General features: G+C 43.3%; 1 protein-coding gene across 4 annotated transcripts in view; it reads right to left on the reverse strand.

Moving 5' to 3' along the window:
• The window catches only part of sdccag8 (SHH signaling and ciliogenesis regulator sdccag8), a 49,224-nt gene that overhangs the window by 15,231 nt on the left and 15,492 nt on the right, over window positions 1-18,501 (reverse strand). For 3 of the 4 annotated variants that reach the window (XM_067610504.1, XM_067610501.1, XM_067610502.1), the window contains exons 14-16: window positions 8,102-8,229; window positions 3,510-3,618; window positions 1,658-1,789 (exon numbers count right to left, since the gene is read on the reverse strand). In XM_067610504.1, coding sequence (XP_067466605.1) covers window positions 1,658-1,789; window positions 3,510-3,618; window positions 8,102-8,229 — 369 coding nt within the window. Of the gene's footprint in view, window positions 1-1,657; window positions 1,790-3,509; window positions 3,710-8,101; window positions 8,230-18,501 lie in introns of those variants that run through there. The other variant, XM_067610505.1, reaches the window with a different exon arrangement.

Raw genomic sequence — 18,501 nt, forward strand, 5'->3', positions numbered from 1 at the left:
ATAACATATGCGCGGAAACATACAGAATATTCATACTTCACACTCCTCGAGAACTTAGATTGTTTTTCTGTCTATGAAACACACAAAAAGAGTCGCACACAACCAGGAGACAGCTGTGACTCGGGTAAACTTTGTTTTTTGGCAGCGTCTAACTGTCGACAGGTTAACACCGGTGGGTGGTAGACAATATGTAGTGTCAGTGATGGAGCAGGAGAAAAGTGTGTGTGTGTGTGTGTGTGTGTGTGTGTGTGTGTGTGTGTGTTTAGTTGGGTATGAGAGGGAGGGTGTGGGGGGCGGGGGGGGGGCACTGGGGTAGAGATCCTGCAGAGTGGGGCAACAACACCCACACACCCTAGCCCACATTGGCAGAGCCAGGCTGTATGCCAGGCGCCCTGTGGAGACACACACCAACTGGGCTCCACACTTAGGGAGGAAGAGACCCCCGCATCACACACACATGTACTCACTCACTCTCACAAACACACACACACACACACACACATATATACAGATACTGTAGCATAAACCAAAGTGGAACCACTTTTAGCTGCGGCTTTTATAAGTCGATGTTTCCAAAAATCAGTCTTTATATGCTACGTAGAGGATGATTTTTACTTTCCGCCATTGTAGTTGAGTTTCCCAATTCTGAGTGTAAAATGTATGCATTACGTACTGCGTCGGCCTCAAAGATTACTACAACAGAGTGAAAAATGCAGTGCCCACAGCATGTTCACTACTTTATTTAAAAAAAACCCTACAAATCAATGCTTAGAGTTTGATAGACTTGTAAATGACTGTTTACCGTCACCTGTAGGTGATGGTGCAAAATGACGATAATTCATCAGTGTCTGACATTTCTGTTTACTGCTCATTACAGAGTGAATTGTTCAGTGTCTATTATGTAGGAAACAACGAATGAAGGAGTGTTGTCACCGCTAAATTTATCAAGTTTGTCTATTTCAACAATCAACACAGCCACTAATGATTAATCTGATATGTAAGCACACAACTTCTAACCCTTTTTCTGCATTTCACCTGGTGCTTGTTATACGGTATTTATCGAGCTGTTAGATACTTACACATGAATGCGGTTAATGTCCTCTGTGGACCACCGCGAGTGATTCATAGAAGTCTGGAACTAGTTTATTCTTTCCAGAGCGTTATATATGTGTTTTTTGATCAGAGGAGAGTGTGAGTATACAGCCTGATTAAGTAGAAAATGTTGCCTCTACAAAGACAGCAGGAGAATAAACTGCTGATGACACAAAAACCACTGTGTCAACAAAAATTAAAATAATCAAACATGAGATGTGCAGAAGATGGACTGGTTGGGGACAGACTGTGAAGAAAACTGCTGCCAGAGTCCACAAATAGAAAGAAATTAAAACTAAACTCCAACAACAATGATAAAAAAAATATTATATACAAGTTTTTCATTCAAATAAGTTCATAAGATCGAGGGGGCAAAGGTACGAATGTTCAAAAACAATCTTTTTGATTGAGGAAATTATAGTTGTACACATTTGTGTTGTGTTTTTTTGCTAGTAAACAAAACAAAAATCGTCTAAAAAGCACCAAAATGTCAGAAAATGTCTATTTATTCTGGTGTTTGTACAGTATGTGTGGTAGTGTGTGTGTATTCTGTGTGTTTGCGTACCTGTCCTTCATGCGCTGGTGCATGCGGCCGTGCTGGACACACTGTTCCTCCATGTTGGAGCAGCGAGCTCTCAGACTCTTCACCGCCTCCTCTAGGTGTTGCTTCTCCAGGCCCAGCTGCTCCAGCTCACTCCTGCACACGCACAATTGAAAATGTACCTTATAGATGCTGAATAGTGAATAATTTAAAGAAAATGATTGTCTTGTGGTAACACTGTGGATATAATTATATACAATACATTTTGTTTAGAAATATTTTCTAAATATATAATTGATTATGTAAATATTATTATGCATAAAAGGTTATTACAGGTGATGTCATGTCATATACTGACACCATTCAATCTTCTGTCAAAGGATGAGTAGTACTTTTATGGTATAAAGTTTATAGTATTTCTTTTGCACTTGTCTACTTCCTTATTTTAATAATTTAAATAAAAAAACAACAATAAAAAACCTTCTGTCTAGCGCTCTTTATCATCGCACTTGTACCTGATCAGTTACTTGAGAATTTGTACAACGGCTCTCGTTAAGTCGCTGTCCTCTAACGTTTGATTGTTTCATCTCATTTCTAAGTCGCTTTGGATAAAAGCGACTGCCAACTGACAAAATGTAAATGTAAAATTTGAAATACCAATGGCATTCTTTACTAACCCCCTTTACTTTTTAAAGATGGAGATTTTTTATTTGATTGCAACAGTAGACACAGACAGGAAATGCGAGAAGAAAGAGACCGATATGACTTGCGATAAAGGTCCCCTGCTGCAATCGAACCTGAGATGTCGCAACTATACGATCTGCGTCTGACCATTTAGGCCACCAGACGCCCCCCAAACTCCATTTTCAGCTTCACAAACTCAATCAGCAGCAGTAGGCCTCATAATCCTCACAGTCTGTGTGACTAACAACTGAAAAACAATTTGTCAGAGTTTCCTTATTTATCTTACTGCAACTGTCTCGGTGTAACCTCACTTAGCCTGACTGAGGCTGTCCAGCAGGACTTTAACCGCTACACTGGGCTTGGACTCCAGGAGCTCAAACAGCCCGAGGCACAAAACACACCAACACCACACTGCTGCTAAACTACATAACACACACATACAGCAGATGCAGGGTACGAGTGCATGCCAGTGTGTCAGCATGTACTTGTGTGTGAAACCTTACCAATAAAAACACATTCAAGGTATTTGGTAGTTTTTACCGTGTATGTCTTTTATGTCTTTTTGTCTTTTACTATACATCCATAATCAAATACACAGTGTACTTATGTGTGTTTCTGTATTGTGGGCACGTGTCCTATGGCTGGTGAGGCCAGTGCGGTCTGGCAGGGCCAGATTGGGGGCTGTCATGTGACTAATGTGCAGCACAGCTCCAACAGCTGACAGGACACTGGGCCCAGGGTCACTCTCATACACATACAGACACACACACACACACACACACACACTCGAGCACACAAACAGACACACACAGGCAGCCCAGATGGAGAGCTGGGCAGGCCTGCTGTGACTACTGTAGCATCAGGTTAACAAGAAAACAGGTCAGACTGGAAAGCAGTGTGTAGTATGTTGACACAATCTCTCCAAACAGCCTGGATGGATGATGCTTCGTGAAATGATGACATGAATGTCCGACAGGGAATAGCCAACCGAGTGAGTGAATAAACAACTGGAGGAGAGAAGTTGTGTATATCTAAACAAGTAAATTTAACCGTAAACTATATGTGAATGTCTTCATGGGAAAATAGATGATGAATAAGTTAGGATGAAAGCCACTGAGTTAGAAGGACTGAAAGAAAATGGAAACATAATTGAAAGAATGAATGTTGGTTAATAAAAAAAGGAAATAATGACCTGCTGTTTTCTGTCAGCTCTTCCAGTTTGACCCCCAGTGTGCAGCACTCCTCCTTCAGCTTCCTGATCAGGGCATTCTGGGAGCTCAGCAGACCATCCAACTCTCCAACTGCAAAGGGATCACAGGAGCCCTGTCGGTTACTCTGGGGATAACCACCGTGGTGATTTCATGCACTCTGAGGAGCTGTCAGAAATCCTGGCTGCACAGAAACAGATAAGGGGTTCAAGCGAATTCTCACTTCAGTTAGACACTTTTACTTCTCAGCCCGCACGCCTACACAGAAGTTCAGAAGCTGTCAAACTCGAAACAGTGCATCGAGTATCTGCTGTCACTGGACACCGCCATCACCCACCTCCTCTTCTTTCTAATAACCAAACCATGTTTAATAACACAGCATTATATAGACACTGTATATGTCCAGTTTATACTCTCCCTAACCATTTTGAAACGCATGCCACATGTGCAGTATAGTATATAGTATCTAGTATATCTATATCCGTCTGTCTCTAATAAATCCTCACTCTGAAACAAACAAAAATGAGCCAGTCCTCATGTAAACCTAACCCTGTCTAACCCAATATCTAAACAAAATTCACCACTACCTTAATCAAGAAAACCACCAGACAATATTGGTGGCCGACTGTTCTGAGGGAAAAGCACAACAAAACCTTAAAAAGGTGCAATATACGACATTCAGCTCCACCAGATGTCAGCAAACAACTATTTGCTATGTAAAGATATAGCGGAGTAATGGCGTCCTGAGCAGAGAATAAAGTCACACTCCTACTGTGTGTGTTGTTATCCGAGCTTCTCTGCTCTTTGTTTTGGAAGCTGGTTCGGCCACGTGTGCATGTTAGTGCATGTGAGTCCCCCCCCTGTGCTCCCCGTGTCCATTTTCAACATGGCAGTTGATTTCTGAGAAGATATGAGGTGAGAAATAGGCGATGCAGTAACAGAATCCATATTTGATCAGCGCTGCCTAGTTTGACAGTTTGATCTGAGTTTCATGAGCTGTGTACAGATGTAGCTTGCTTTCTTTTTTTTTCTTTTCCAACTTTATTGAGTAAACAACGCACGCATTTGTTTTGGTCTGAGATGCTGGTGCTCTAGTCCAACATCTAGTGGGGCTGAATGTCATATGTTGCACCTTTAAGTCCCAGCAAAGTGACTTAATGCCTTAAAAGTGCTGTCAGTTACACAGGGCTGAAGATAATGTCTACTTTGCAACATAAGTGGTCAAACTGCAGCATCAAGCTTTTAGGATTTTAAATGATCCTTTCTAATCTGTGCACATTATAGAGGTAAAGCAATCCAGCTAACCTCTTTGTTTCAGTTTAGAACGCAGAATATGTGTCTGAATTAAAAATAATAATAAATTGTTGAATACATTTCAAAATTTCAAGTTACTTTGTTGACCCAGGATTTAATTTTGGTCATACTTTCATTTAAATTCAGGAGGGGAAAACCATTTAAATGTGAAATAAATGTTTCACAGTGCTTAGACAACAACACATTAAGTCAATTTGCAAAAGTCTGCCAACCAAATGAGTCTCACATACCAGAAAACAACATCAACATTACGTACAGAGCGAAGATTAAATCTATGGGCCGCAGCAAAAGCGAGATACATATGTCTCATTGAATGTATTCCCAAAAAATGCTTTTGTTGACGTTCACATTAGAATCACAAGAAATGTGTTCAAACAACCGGGGTGGGGGGGGATGTACAGAGAAAAACAGAAGTGCAGAATGGAAAGATAAAGTGTGAGAAGGGTGAAACGAGACGGAGAAAGAGAGGGGATTGTTGTTTGAAAGCTCTTTTCTTTCTCCTTTCCACCCCTTCCTGCCACGTCCTCATCCACTCATGGGGGCCTCTTTCTGAACAATCCAACACTGGGCTTTCATCATTCCTTTGAAATGATCCACGTTCCGCTCTCCAACATATGTCTGCTCTTTTAAAATAACAATGGCTGCCGTTTGGATGGAGGGAATGATCCACCTGCTCCGGCATTCTGTTACAGTCGACCGAAACCAAAAACACCAAGGACTCACAGTCTTTGAAAAGTAGCTCAGACTTGTGAAGAGTTGTTTTTTTTTTGCATACAGTAGATATTGGGGGGAGAGAGAGAGATAGCAAAAAAAAAGGAAAAGTAGAGGAAAAGCCATGATGGTAGATCTCCATGGTATAACACATACGTTTTATCTGCAGCCTGAAATTTGACTTCTCTATTATTCTCTCTCTCTCTCTATGCCTTATAAATGCCATGTAAATATAAAGGAGGAGAGGTGAGAGAGAGGTGTAAAGGCCAACTCCCCAAAGATATTTCACTCCTACTTTGGCACCCAACATATTAAGTTTTTAGTGGTGTCCGGGGACCACTTATCCCACTCAAAGTCCCCACATCACTGCCATAGATAATGCACAGAGGGCAGAAATTGGATGCTACAGAGCATGAAACTAAACCATACAACCTCGCAGACGTGCACACACACGTACACTCAACAAAGTTTGGTCAGTGCTGGAAAAGTTGCATGAAGAATGCTAATTAGCTGAACAGGCTTTGAATACGTCTGGCCATGCGTAGGCCAAAAAGAACCCTGGGACACAGAAACACAGCAGAACTGGCACTGGAAACAAACAGAGGAAAAATGAGGGAGGGAGGGATGGAGGGAAGAAGCGTGGCAGGGAGGGAGGGACGGAGAGAAACAAATATCTGATATCATCTAGAGGCTGCTCTGTACGCATTTACTCAAAAAAGAAACATGAAAAAAAAAATCTAAAAAAAAAAAAAAAAAAAAAAGGTGGGAGGAGGGAGCGGAGAAGAAGGGAGAGAGGGGGACGGATGGATGGAAGGACAAACGGATGGACAGAGAGGCGGGATTTGGAGAGCAAGAAAGCTAATTATCCAGCTCGTCTGTTGGGTTGCACGGGGAGAGGAAGTGATGCGAGCTACTAAAGGACGTCCACCCCTCCATCCCCTCCCTATCCACAGTTTCCTGCTGTGCTCTGATGTCAGCTCTCTTTAGACAACATGTGTGCTGCCGACACGCGCCAGAAACAAACCCTTTGTTTACCCCCCCCCCCCTCCCCTTCCTCTCCTCCCCTCCCTCCATCCATTCCTCCCTCTATACCCCTCTATCTTTGTTCTGCGTACCAGCAGGCTCCCTAGTTGTTGAAGGGAACCACAGGTAAATAAAAAGATAGGAAAAGGGAGGGTAGGAGGGAGAGAGAGTGGATGAGGGTGGGTGGTGGGTGTGGGGGGTGGGGTGGGAGGAGGGGGTTCCAGATGGTGCAACAGATGTGCTAGCAGCAGCAGCTCTGCTGTGCAGACAGACAGGGAGCTCTGTGCTGGGTCTCTCCGCTCTGCTCCCATCACCTTCCCTCTGCTTTGCCCTGCTATTCTCTGTTCTCCTATTATGGCTTCTGTTTTGCTCTTTTTGCTCTGTTCTGCTCTTTTGAGGTCACTTCAGCTCAGTCTCAGTCATCTCAGATGAGTTGTCTTTATGTCCGTCCCCTCCCCGCTCTGGCCATGTTGTGCTGGTGGGGAGCAAGGTGGCACAGCGAGAAGATAAACCATCCTTCAACTGGAGGATGCAGGTTTAAGACTGTGAACATCCACCCTGCTGAAGTGTCCTTGATGAAGACACTGAAACCCTCCCAGCTCAAGGGCTGCGATTCTGTGGCAGACCCTGATCAACTCTGCTGTTTTTGCTTCTTGCATTTCTAGACGTTCTGACTTTGTGTACTCCATTTCATCCAGTTCTGCTTTGTTCTGTTCTGGTCTCTGTTTCCCCCCCACATCACCTTCCCCTCTGCATGAGACAGCCTATATGCCTGTGTATCATCAGTGGTCTACAGTAAACCCGCTGACAATACAAAACATGGAGATATTCACCAAAGTGAGGCTCTTCATTGAAAACTTTTTAACGCTACTCTTTGAGAGGTCTGACCCCCGACGTTCACCGAACACATCTGCGTCACTTTCCAGCTCGATCACAGCTGATGGAGACAATATGATGCCACTCTGCTGTCTTCATGCACCAGGTCTTTTTACTACTATTTATCACCTTTACTATAACTATTATTATTTATTTTGATACTGTTATGAAATGCTATTTCTGGTTTGTGCATGTATCTTCTCCTCTAAAGGTCGGGAGAGGGATTGCTATTCATTTTTCTTCTGCTAATGCTCACTATTCTTGACATACAGTACAGCTACAAAATGAAGATGTATTTGTTATCACATCGATCACAAACAAGCTGCAAATATGTATTCAATATGTTTGTAACACAAACAATCTTGGCAAAATAACTCTAAACAAAAATTTGTCTGCTGAAGGACAGACGCTCCACTTCTGAAATGTTTCCAGTGGACATTTGAACCATGACAGAGCTGTGCAGCCGAATGCTGTGAAAACATGACATGGGGGAGTTTTCGAGGACCTGACACAAGTGTCCACCTAGCGGACACTTAATCATCTTTGATACAGGTCAGAAATATTTGATTAAGTCAGCTAAAAGAGGTGGAAAGGAGAACAAGCAGGCTGTATTTGTGGTCACTGTTGAAGTGCAGGTGGTGGAAACACTGACCTCTCTGCTGGTGTTGTGCCTCTGTTTGCTCCAGCAGCACGGTCAGCTCTCTCTCCCGTTCCCGTGACGCCTGAGTCGCAGACGTCATTTCCTCCTCGTGAGCTCGTTCTGCGTTCTCTCTGTCCTGTCTGAAGAAAAAGGACAGGATGATAAGGGACATTAAAACAAACAAACAAACAAACAGACAGAAGTGCGTTATCATCTCGGCTTAAATGTTTTTCTCTGCTTGATGACTCGTCTTCTGTTCGTGACGGTGCATGAAAAACATTTTCTGCAAAAGGCTATGACTTATGTCTCATACATTGAAGGCACGTACAATATTATTTTTTTACCATGTCGTTCTGAGGAAGAGATACATAAATATAAAGTCTGATGTGTTTTTCAGCTGACTGTGCCTGAAAATATGGACCTGTACCAACAAGACCGAAGTAAACAACTTAATCACTGTTACATCTGTGCATTAAAGACAAGCATGTTCCAGTTTTGTGTTTTTGTGGTAGGGCTGCCCTTTAGATTACTTTTGGATCACAGCTTGTGCCTTTAAGTGGCCTCTAATTATACAAGGTACTAAATTAAGAAAGCTACCAGCCAAATACCAGCGACATGTTACCAGAATATATCAGTTAGGATCAGCTGATCGATGTGTGCACTCCTAATGAATTCTATCATACTTAAAAGGTTTCTGCACATGCATGAAGGAGATCATGTGGAAAAGACAGACAGGTAAACAAACACAAGTGAGGAAGAAAGTGAGAGGAGAACACACACTCTACAACAAGATAAAGAACAAGTGATGAGGAGAAAGACACCGAGGACAGAGAGGAGAATGACAGAAAAGACTCCGGTGGGGGGGTAGAAGGGTAAAAAGGTGTCAGGTCACTGTCAGTTTGAAGACCCCTGAGTGATACTGCAGCTGTCCACAACACACACATACACACACACAAATACATTAGTCCGCTACAGGCTGGTCAAGAAGAAAAGCTTTATCCAAGATTTTGAAAAGTCAAAGATTAAGTTGTGAACAGGACTTTAGTTCAGTTGAAACAAATGCTAAAAAAAAAGATATTGTTCTGCTTTGTAATATTACTTTGCTTAACTGCATGACTCAGTAGCGACACGTTATGCCTACTAGCATAGACATATTTGATAGCGATCGAATCACTTTAATCTCTACTTGTCTCGATATCAAAATTGAGCAGGTAAGATACGAAAAAACAAAAAAAGGTGCTTATCCTTGCGGGCTGTGAACAAAACTACATTTTACTTCTGTTTCAACCAAACTTTCTAACTCAACTAAGTCCAAACGTACCCGAACAACAGAGGAACAGACAAAGAAGGAAAGAAAACAAAAACTACAAAGACAGGAAAAAAAAAAAACCCCGAACAAATAAACAGAACTCTTCCTGAAGTCCAAAGGCGCTAATGAAGAGAGAATTCTCCAGTTTAAGTGAAAACTTTTCTCCCCTACAGCGCTTGGCCTGCATCTCTAAAGTGACCGCGTCTGTCTGTTCCTTCGTGTGTGTGTGTGTGTGTTCTCCTGCTGTCCTGCTGTCTGGGGTGTGAAAGCGGGTGGCGGGTGTGCAGGGGACACAAGGAGACTGTGTGTGTGTCTGTACGCGTATGACTGTGTGTGCGTATATGTGTGTGTGTGTGTGTGTGAGAGAGTGAATGAACCCCCGCTGGGCTTGAACAGCAGCCTGAGCCACCAAAGCGCACACCAGGGCTCAGCGGGAGATGGCGGGCAGGCATTGCCAGCCATTTGGTCCTGTAAGAGGTTCCAGGGGGCCGTGTGTATTTGTGTATGTCTGTGTGTGTGTGTTTGTGTGTGATGGTGGGGGGGGGGGGGGGGGGGAGGGACTCACACCAGACCTGTTTACCCACCAATTAGCATCAGACAGGCCGCCAAAAAGTTCCAGCAGTCAGCAATAGAGTGGTGATGAGGAAGAGGAGGGCGAAGAAAAAACAGAAGATGATAGAAAAGCAAAAAGACAGAGAGATACTCATTTGGCATCTGTTTGGTCCTGCTGATCTACTGAACCAACATTCAGTTTCAGTTTAACCCCATAAAGTTGTACACAACTTAAGAGAACAAACAAACGCAAGGATTTCAAAGAAGTAGGGCCCGAGTGTTCAAATCCCTGTGACAAGAGCCTAAAACACTGACGAAGAGTGAAACTTTATGTACCTCAAATCAAAGCTGGGGAGTCGGGGATAGGTTGTGGGGCTCTTTTCAGGGTGCCATTTTGTATCCCCGATCAAATGCACCATGTTTACTCGCAAAAATGCTGTCACAAAATGGCTGATGATGAGTACTGTCAAATTAAAGCATAAAAAAAGAGAAAGCAAAGGAGAGATGTCAGCGGAGAGCCAGGCCCTGGATAAGGACTGGTTAAGGACGATGAGAAGAGCAGAGGCAGATATGTGGGGCTGGAGCTGGATAATTCTCCCTGGACAATGATCTGCCTTCCAGCTAATTGGTGAATGGGCTCTGGGTTGCTGCCTGTGGCAGGAACTCTTGTTTGGGCCTAGGAGGCAATAGACTGAATGTTCAGTTAGGAGATAGCTGGGCCTGTTTGTATATGCCTGGCCTGATGCACTGTAGGACAGCTTGATAAGTATGGCGAGAGCTGCATGGGCCAGGGGCCTAAGGTAGGCTGGAATGGCTCTGGGGCTGCGGCCAGGTACAGTGGCTGCTGGGTAAGTGGGAGGTGGCAGAGGCGGTGGCTGGCTAGCTAGCTGGCTTGAGCGGCGAGGAAGAAGAGGGGGCCCAGTCCACACTGCCTGCCTAAGTGGGCACTATTCAAGCTGTTGCCCATTAGATGTGGGGTGCCAGGGCCTGACCAAGCGCGGAGTTTGCAGCACCCTGTGGTGCAGCCGGCATCCCACGCCAGAACCACCAAATGCCGCGGTTTATCAGAGAACGAGCACAAATTGGAGTCAGACGGTGGACTTGGAGGAATTGGAGACATTCGCCAACGCCAGACACCACTGACCGCTGTTTGGGCTAAAGTAAAAGACTATACTCTCCTAATAAATACATTATCACTCAGACACAAATACATACAATTTAAAGTCATACATACAGAGAATGAACACACACATAAACATATTAAAGGATATCAATGATATAATATACATGTAAAATACACAAAATATTCAAATGACTAAGAATCATCCACATGATTTATTTATTCTCTTCAAACTTCAGTAACTTTTTGGAAGCATTTACCAAAATCAAGCACATGATTTGGATGATTTGCTCCTTTTTTCAGAGAGTAAAAACAAATATTTATATAAACGATCTATATAGTTACTGATGGAAAACTAAAGAGAACAATTCCTCAAATCGATGCATATTCATATCTTCGCTCCGCGATGCTCCTGTGTTGCAAAATAACAGGTGTGAAATTAACATACAGGTGAACAGATTGTGAACCCAGCCTATAGCACAAACATGCAAACATACGAGCTTTGTTCGCAACAAAGACGACTGATTGTTGCAAGACATCGCTGATCCCTGAAAAGAGTAGAGGAGGAGATGGAGAATCAAGTGGAAGATGAGTAATACTATTTCTATCACAGAGGACCATCTGTACTAATACTAATAGCTACACTCGGTGCACCGTTTGACTCCATAAATCCACTATTTTCCAAACATTTTAATTATGAGACATTTGATATGAGTGTTGTTTTAAATGTAACATTTATAATCAGACATTCTATTATATATAACTACAATCTAACTTCTAAATTATTCTTCTAGCTTCTAAATTAAAGGCATCCCTTTAACTATATGATATCAAACTGAAAAATATGAAAATCTATTATATTTCAATTTAAATTAGTTATTTAAACTGATGCACCAAAAGCTCAAACAATTATTTGGTGCGACTGCCCTTAAATATTGAGAAAATATTGAATATTGATATTGATTTTACTGCTATGAACTGATACTGTACTATCAAATTACAACTGTTAACTATTTGCTTGTATCTTGCTCAAAAAAAAAAAACTGTGACACTTGTGATGATTCATTTTTGTGGAGGAATTCCAGCAGATCCACAGCTATTTATGATGGACTTCATCAATCAGACGACATTAATATTCAACAGTTTGATACACAGAACTACAAAGATGATTTCTGCTGGTGTGTGAGTGCTCTCGTTTCTACGTGTGTGACTGAGAGACGGTGAGACGGAGGCCTCGTGTAGGCCCGTCTAACGGATACTTGCCAACGATGGTCGAGTGCACTGCGGAGAAAATAAAGTGACATATTGAACATTTTTCTGTGCTGCTTATTATTTATTGATGCTGCATACAATAAACATCTGAATTGTTTTGTGTAGCAGACAGCACGCAGTGTCACAATTTTCTCTCGCACGCACCTCAATGTGTTTTTAGCACATTTTTATCAAACCTCGGACTGATGCGAGTCAATCACTCCGCTCCCACATGTTTGTCTTTCGACACCCCTCCCTCCGCGCCGCCGCTTTACCTTTATGAAACAAACACATCAAACAGAGAGGCAGCCTGATGCAGCTTCGCCGTTAAACACCCAGTTCGGCCCATATCTCCATCTATCTGTCCATCTATCTATCCGTCCAGAGCGTTCTCATCTCTGCTCCGATCCTTTTTTTTTTTCTCTCCCGCTTCCATCTCTCCCTCCTCCCTCCTCTTTTCCCTCCCACCCTTTTTTTTCCTGTAACTAAACTGGCTGTGTCTCTCTCCATCTGCTGGTTCTTCCTTCAGCGGCCCTGCACCTGTTCACACCTCCTCTCCTGTTGGCCACCTCTTCTCTCTTCTCCCCTCTCTCTCTCTCCCCCCCCCCCCCCTTTATCTCTCTCTTTTTCTCTCTCTCTCTCTCTCTCCCTCTCTCTCTGCTCAGTGCGATGCTGCCAGGCCCGTTCCTGGCTCAGTTAGCCTCTCTGTCATTCAATCCATCTGTCGGCAAGTCAACTTTGTTTACAGCGGGCGGCCCGAGCCTCTTTTCTTCTTCAAGGAGCGGTAAAGCCCCCCCACCACCACCAAGGTCAGTGGTGAGCCAATCGTGCCCGAAAAAGAGAAAACTGCAACTGTTACATTAGCAAAAAAAAAAAATAAAATCTCCCTCTTGTCCTCCAGCACACACAAGCATATAATTATGGACAGTTACTCTCTTGAAATGTACACAATTTAAAAGCTGTCTTTCACTCTTCACACAAGACAGTGACGAATTCACAAGACCCTCAAAGAAATAAACATTTGCTGTTACAGCACACATCCCCTCAAGAAAAAAACCCAGCTCTAGATTGAAGTAATTAGCTGCTGATTGGCCTCTGTCATCTATCTGCACTAAAGTGAGAGAAGTTTAAAAGTCTTAATTGGCACAGATGACTGATGGTTTTAACACAGGAAGAGCGGACTGGCAGCGCAGGCATCTGTGATTTTTAAAAATAAACACACAGCATACGTACAATATGCTCCCATACTGACCCGATCCAGAAACCCAGGATTCAACGTCAGTGTCAAATCTGTGTCCTACAGAAATAGTTGTGAGTAGCATATGCAGCAGGGCTGCAGGTCAAATCAATTTCAGCTGAGAAGGTAAATTATTAAAATAATTAATTTTAGGAAACCAGGTTACCAGCTTCAAGTTACTTCTCATTAGGCATTTGTAGCATTTGTAACATATGTTACATGCATATTATTGTATAAATGTCAAATATATTAACATAAAAGTCAGATTGAGGAAGAGAAAATTAACCAAATGATAGAATATTTTACTATGTTTACAAGTGTACATTTCTAAATAATGTTAAATATTCAGCATGCATGCATTAAACATATATTTATCTAAAAGACAAAAAAAATGAGAGATGACAAAAAGTTTCAGATGAGAAAAAAAAATAGAGCAGTGAGAGAGAAAGGTGAGCAAACTAAATGTTTGAACCACATGGAGTGTTCTCGCCTGGTGTGAGCACAATCCACCAGTGTTGGAATTCACTTCACACCTGAGACATACCTGATGTCGTTTCAAACGCCCCTCATCCCTCCTACCCGGTTATAAACTTGGGGGCAGCTGGCAGGCTGGCACACGTGCCATCTCTCTCTCCTTACCCACCTAAATAATCATCAGCGAGTTCTTCTATTATCTTTTTACTTCTTCACCTCTTTTCCTCACCTTACCTATGCAAACTCCTTTCCTCGCCTCTTCTCTCCTCGGTTTCTCTGCTCCTGGGCCATTAGATCAGATGCCTAGTGAGGGAGAGGCGGCCATTGAGGTGGAAAACAAAGAGAGGCTTTTTTAAACTCAGTGGGGGGAACTAGGGCTGGAGATGGCACCGTAGGGGGGCATGTGCCCATCCGGTACCTGCCATCATGTACAAACCGTCGCCAACCTCTCCTCTGCTCCCCTCTGCTTCCTCTATGCCATCCACCCACTTCTCTCTACATTTAAAACTTCCTCTGTATTATCCTAAACCCTCTTCTCCACACAATTTCCATATCTACTTCCTTTTCATTTTCATCCACAGCGAGCTTTATCTATTTGTCCTCCTTTCCATTTCCAGACTCATTTCCAGTGTCATCTCCTCCATTTTTAGTCGCCTGCGTCTTTGCCTGTATCTCCTTGCTAACAAACTGCACTGAACAGCGTCACAGTCAAGGTTGTGTCTTTCAACCTGGTTCATGCAGAGCTTTGTTTAGAACAAGGAGCACATCAATATGCATAAATATAGCTTTGGTATTTTTGGCATTTTACACTGTGCTTCAATATAAGAAAAAGCTGAACGTAGCAACAGATCTCTGGAAGTATGTTAATCTCTTTAAAAGATGTACAAGCCTTTGTTTATATTAAACATCACAATCTATGTGGATTTCCTTTATTTTAGGACTTCTTATGGTATTAATTATACAACTAAATAAACACATTATGTGAAAACGTACATATATGCCAGCCATAAAAACTTCATCTCTGCAATTATTTATTTATGTTGCGGTTTCTTTCAAATTACATGCAAGAAAAGGAGCAGAGGAGGAGCTTTGGTTGATTTCAAAAGTGCCTATGGAGGAGTTTGAGGGAGCACTCTCTGGTCCTTCACCTCCCTTATACAACACACTCCATAACTCATCACCACTCTCCTCCCTTCCAGTATTCCTCCATATGTCCTTCCAGAATATATCTCCACTCAGCTGCAACCTTGAACCTATCCTATCCTCTTCCTTCCAATCTCTTGCTTCTGTCTTTGTGATCATCTCCTGACACAATCTGCCGATGGGGGCGCTGCCCTGCTACCCACGAGGCACCGTTTGGCACTGCTGTGCCCACAAAGGGCAGCAGAGAAAAAGAGATGAATTGACAGTAGGAGAAAAAAAAAAAGAGAGAGAGAACAAAGGGCAGCTATATGAAGGATAAAAAATTAAGAGGATGAAAAAGATAAAAGGATAGATCAATCAGGTAAAAGAGTGACAGAGGTAAAAGAGAGAAAGGAGGGGATATGAGGAGCAGAGAGAGGTTCTGTCATGTTGGATGAAAGCTCTGTCTACTGGGCAGTGGGCACAGTGTAGTCACTGATGGTGCCATCCTCACAGCGGGGGCATGTGAAGGCACAAAGTTGACCAGATGACACACACAACTACACAAATTCATTCAGCGTGCACAAGATCGATGCACACCACGGCCACAACACGGCAAAAAGCAGTACATCCTCTAAAATGTTGACAACTACCGCTAAACTCCTAACTAAACCCTTTCAGGAAACGCCTCCTAAATTACTCAGGTACTTCTAAACATTTTCAGGGCATTTCAAGATATTCTATAAACCATCAGATATATATAGGTTAAGCGGTGGCCTAGTGTATGCAGTGTAAGAGAGGACGGGCAAGAAAAGAGGAGCATGGAATGAGGTGAAGAATGGATGGTGGATGGATGGCACAGGGCTGGTGTTCTCCCTTTCGTTCTCTGTCCTCCAGCAGTAGTGTGTATGTAGGCCAGTGTCCCAGGGCACACTTGGCTGGGGTGGCAACAGTTGTAGCCGACAGATTTGCCTCCATCTTGCCTGAGGTCTCCCAGTCAGCGATCTGTCTATTCTATCCATTCCCAGCCCCACAGGATAGACAGATTACAGCTCTGCTTAATAACCCTGGTACTTGTAGTGTGATTTTCCGCTGCTGTATTTATGTTTCTACATATGAATCTACATGTTTCACTTCATGATGTCTCCAGAAGTTCATGCAATACCAGAGTTAGCTAAGCTTGCTTTACAGGTTCCCATTGTTCCCATCATTTATCCTCTGAGAGATACCTGTATTAGCAAATGGTAGAAGAAGAATAATGCAGAAGTAAAAGTAAGAGTAAGAAGTACAGAGGAACAAGGAAGAAAGCCATTTGTTGGGTGTGTTTGTTGTATTAGCAACTGTTTCCCAGATGAAACTATCCATCCTTGTATTAGTCTTGAAATGGATTTAAATTTATATCCATAACTGTTTCAATATTCTAGTTGTATAAAATCAATACCAAATGTAATCCAAGCACTCAAACTGAAATACGTACATTTAAAAAAAAAAAGACAATCTTGAATTTTGGTCTTTTTCAGAGATCACGTTGGACTTGGTAAAAAGCACTCATGTTGCATACAAAGCTTAGTGCCGAAGGTGAATTGGAGAAGTGACGCAGATGCACGAGCTACAAGAAATCAGCTGACAACCAGCTTAGATCTAGACCTGGCTGTCAAGATGTCTTAGATGCGTAGTGTATTTGATGTAACACTAGTAACACTAAGACAAGGTGGAAGTGATAGTGAAAGACAAGAATCATAAGCAGGAGGATAGAAACAACAATGAGAGGAAACATTTGTTTAGATCAAGGGTTGCAGCAAAAGTCGGAGGCTTTATTTTGAAAGGAGAAACGTTCCTGCTCAAGAACATTTTTAAATGTTGTGTATTGCTTTTTACTAAACTGTATTAAAATGTTTCCACTGGTTTCCATATGCATTAGTTAGTACCCAGCTTGACAGAAATACACATTCTGTTTTAATTAGTCACATCAACTAAATGAACACAGATAAACTTACAATTAAAGACCAGAGAAAGAAAGATGCAGCAGAGAGTAAGACGGTGTGACAGAAAAGACAAAAGAAGATGGAAAGTCAAAGAAACTGAAAGAACGATTAAGGACCGAGTCGGTCTCAACAGATTGAGCGAGAGAGACGGCGAGAGTGCAAGTACGAGAGAGGTGAGAAGGCAGGATGGCAGAGAGGGCACTCCGACAGCGAGGAGAGAAGAACGTGGCAAGGTCTCGTCACCAGGCCAACGGGCCCACCACTGTCAACATCATGGCACTCTGTGGTACACACACACACACACACACATACGCACACACACACACAAGGCTGGCCGACGGCCCTCCCAGCTGCCCTATCCGTAACTGTCTGATTAGTTGTGCTAAGCAGCCCCTCCCCTGCCAACCATGGTGCCATCTGCTACCCAACAACATGGCTGCCGACCAGACAAGCACACACAAACACACACGCAGACACACAAAAGCACACAGCAAGCCTTATACCTGGCACTGCCCCGCTGCTGTCACACACAGACACACACATCAAACTTCACAGACACAGGTGTAGCCCAAAGGTATCAACACTTAACGTTCGCACAAAGGCATGCACGCGGACTCGTGTAATTGCACGCTCACAAATATGAGTCAACACACATCATGAAGCGAGGATTCTTCGAGCATGTGTTCAACCGCACATACAAAAAGTCACACACGCAGTTGCTGTAGAGGTTGTGTGTGTGTGTGTGTGTGTGTGTGTGTGTGTGTGTGTGTGGTGACGGTGCTTAGGCATTGCTATTGCCAGGTAGAAAGAAAGATGCTGTGCTCAAGTGTGTGTGCGCTCGCTGGCAGCATTTGAAGGTTCATTATGGCCCCCACCTCTCCTGAGCGTCTGCAGCCCGCGTGGCGCCCCGGCCCTTTTATTCCGGGCCGTGATTGGACAAGGGCCTCCCGCCGAGTTGGTTTGCAGCAGTTTTGTCGCGCCCAGATTTCACTCGCTGCTCAAAGCGAGCCTCTGGCGGGACGCGGCATCTGCTGCCTCACCTTCCTCATTTACACTTCTCCGCCCTCACACACACACACGCAGTTCTGTTCACCGCCTTTCCAGACCTTGCTATCACGATGTACAACTGAGGGGAGAGGGGGGAAAAAAAAAAAAAGGCAACTAGGTAGAGGTACAGAGAGAGAGCAGCAGCGTGACATGTTTAATAGAGTTTGGGGAACTTTGTATATAAGAGTCTCAGCGGTTGGTCTGGAGCTTTGTCTGAATATCTCTCCGCCTCTCAGTCTCAGCATCCATCTTCTGATTTCAGGGTCACAGAAAGGAGATTGTGGCCTTAAAACTCTCTGTCTACCTGCTCTCCTG

This window comes from Thunnus thynnus, chromosome 14, assembly GCF_963924715.1.
Source record: "Thunnus thynnus chromosome 14, fThuThy2.1, whole genome shotgun sequence".
Taxonomy (NCBI): domain Eukaryota; kingdom Metazoa; phylum Chordata; class Actinopteri; order Scombriformes; family Scombridae; genus Thunnus; species Thunnus thynnus.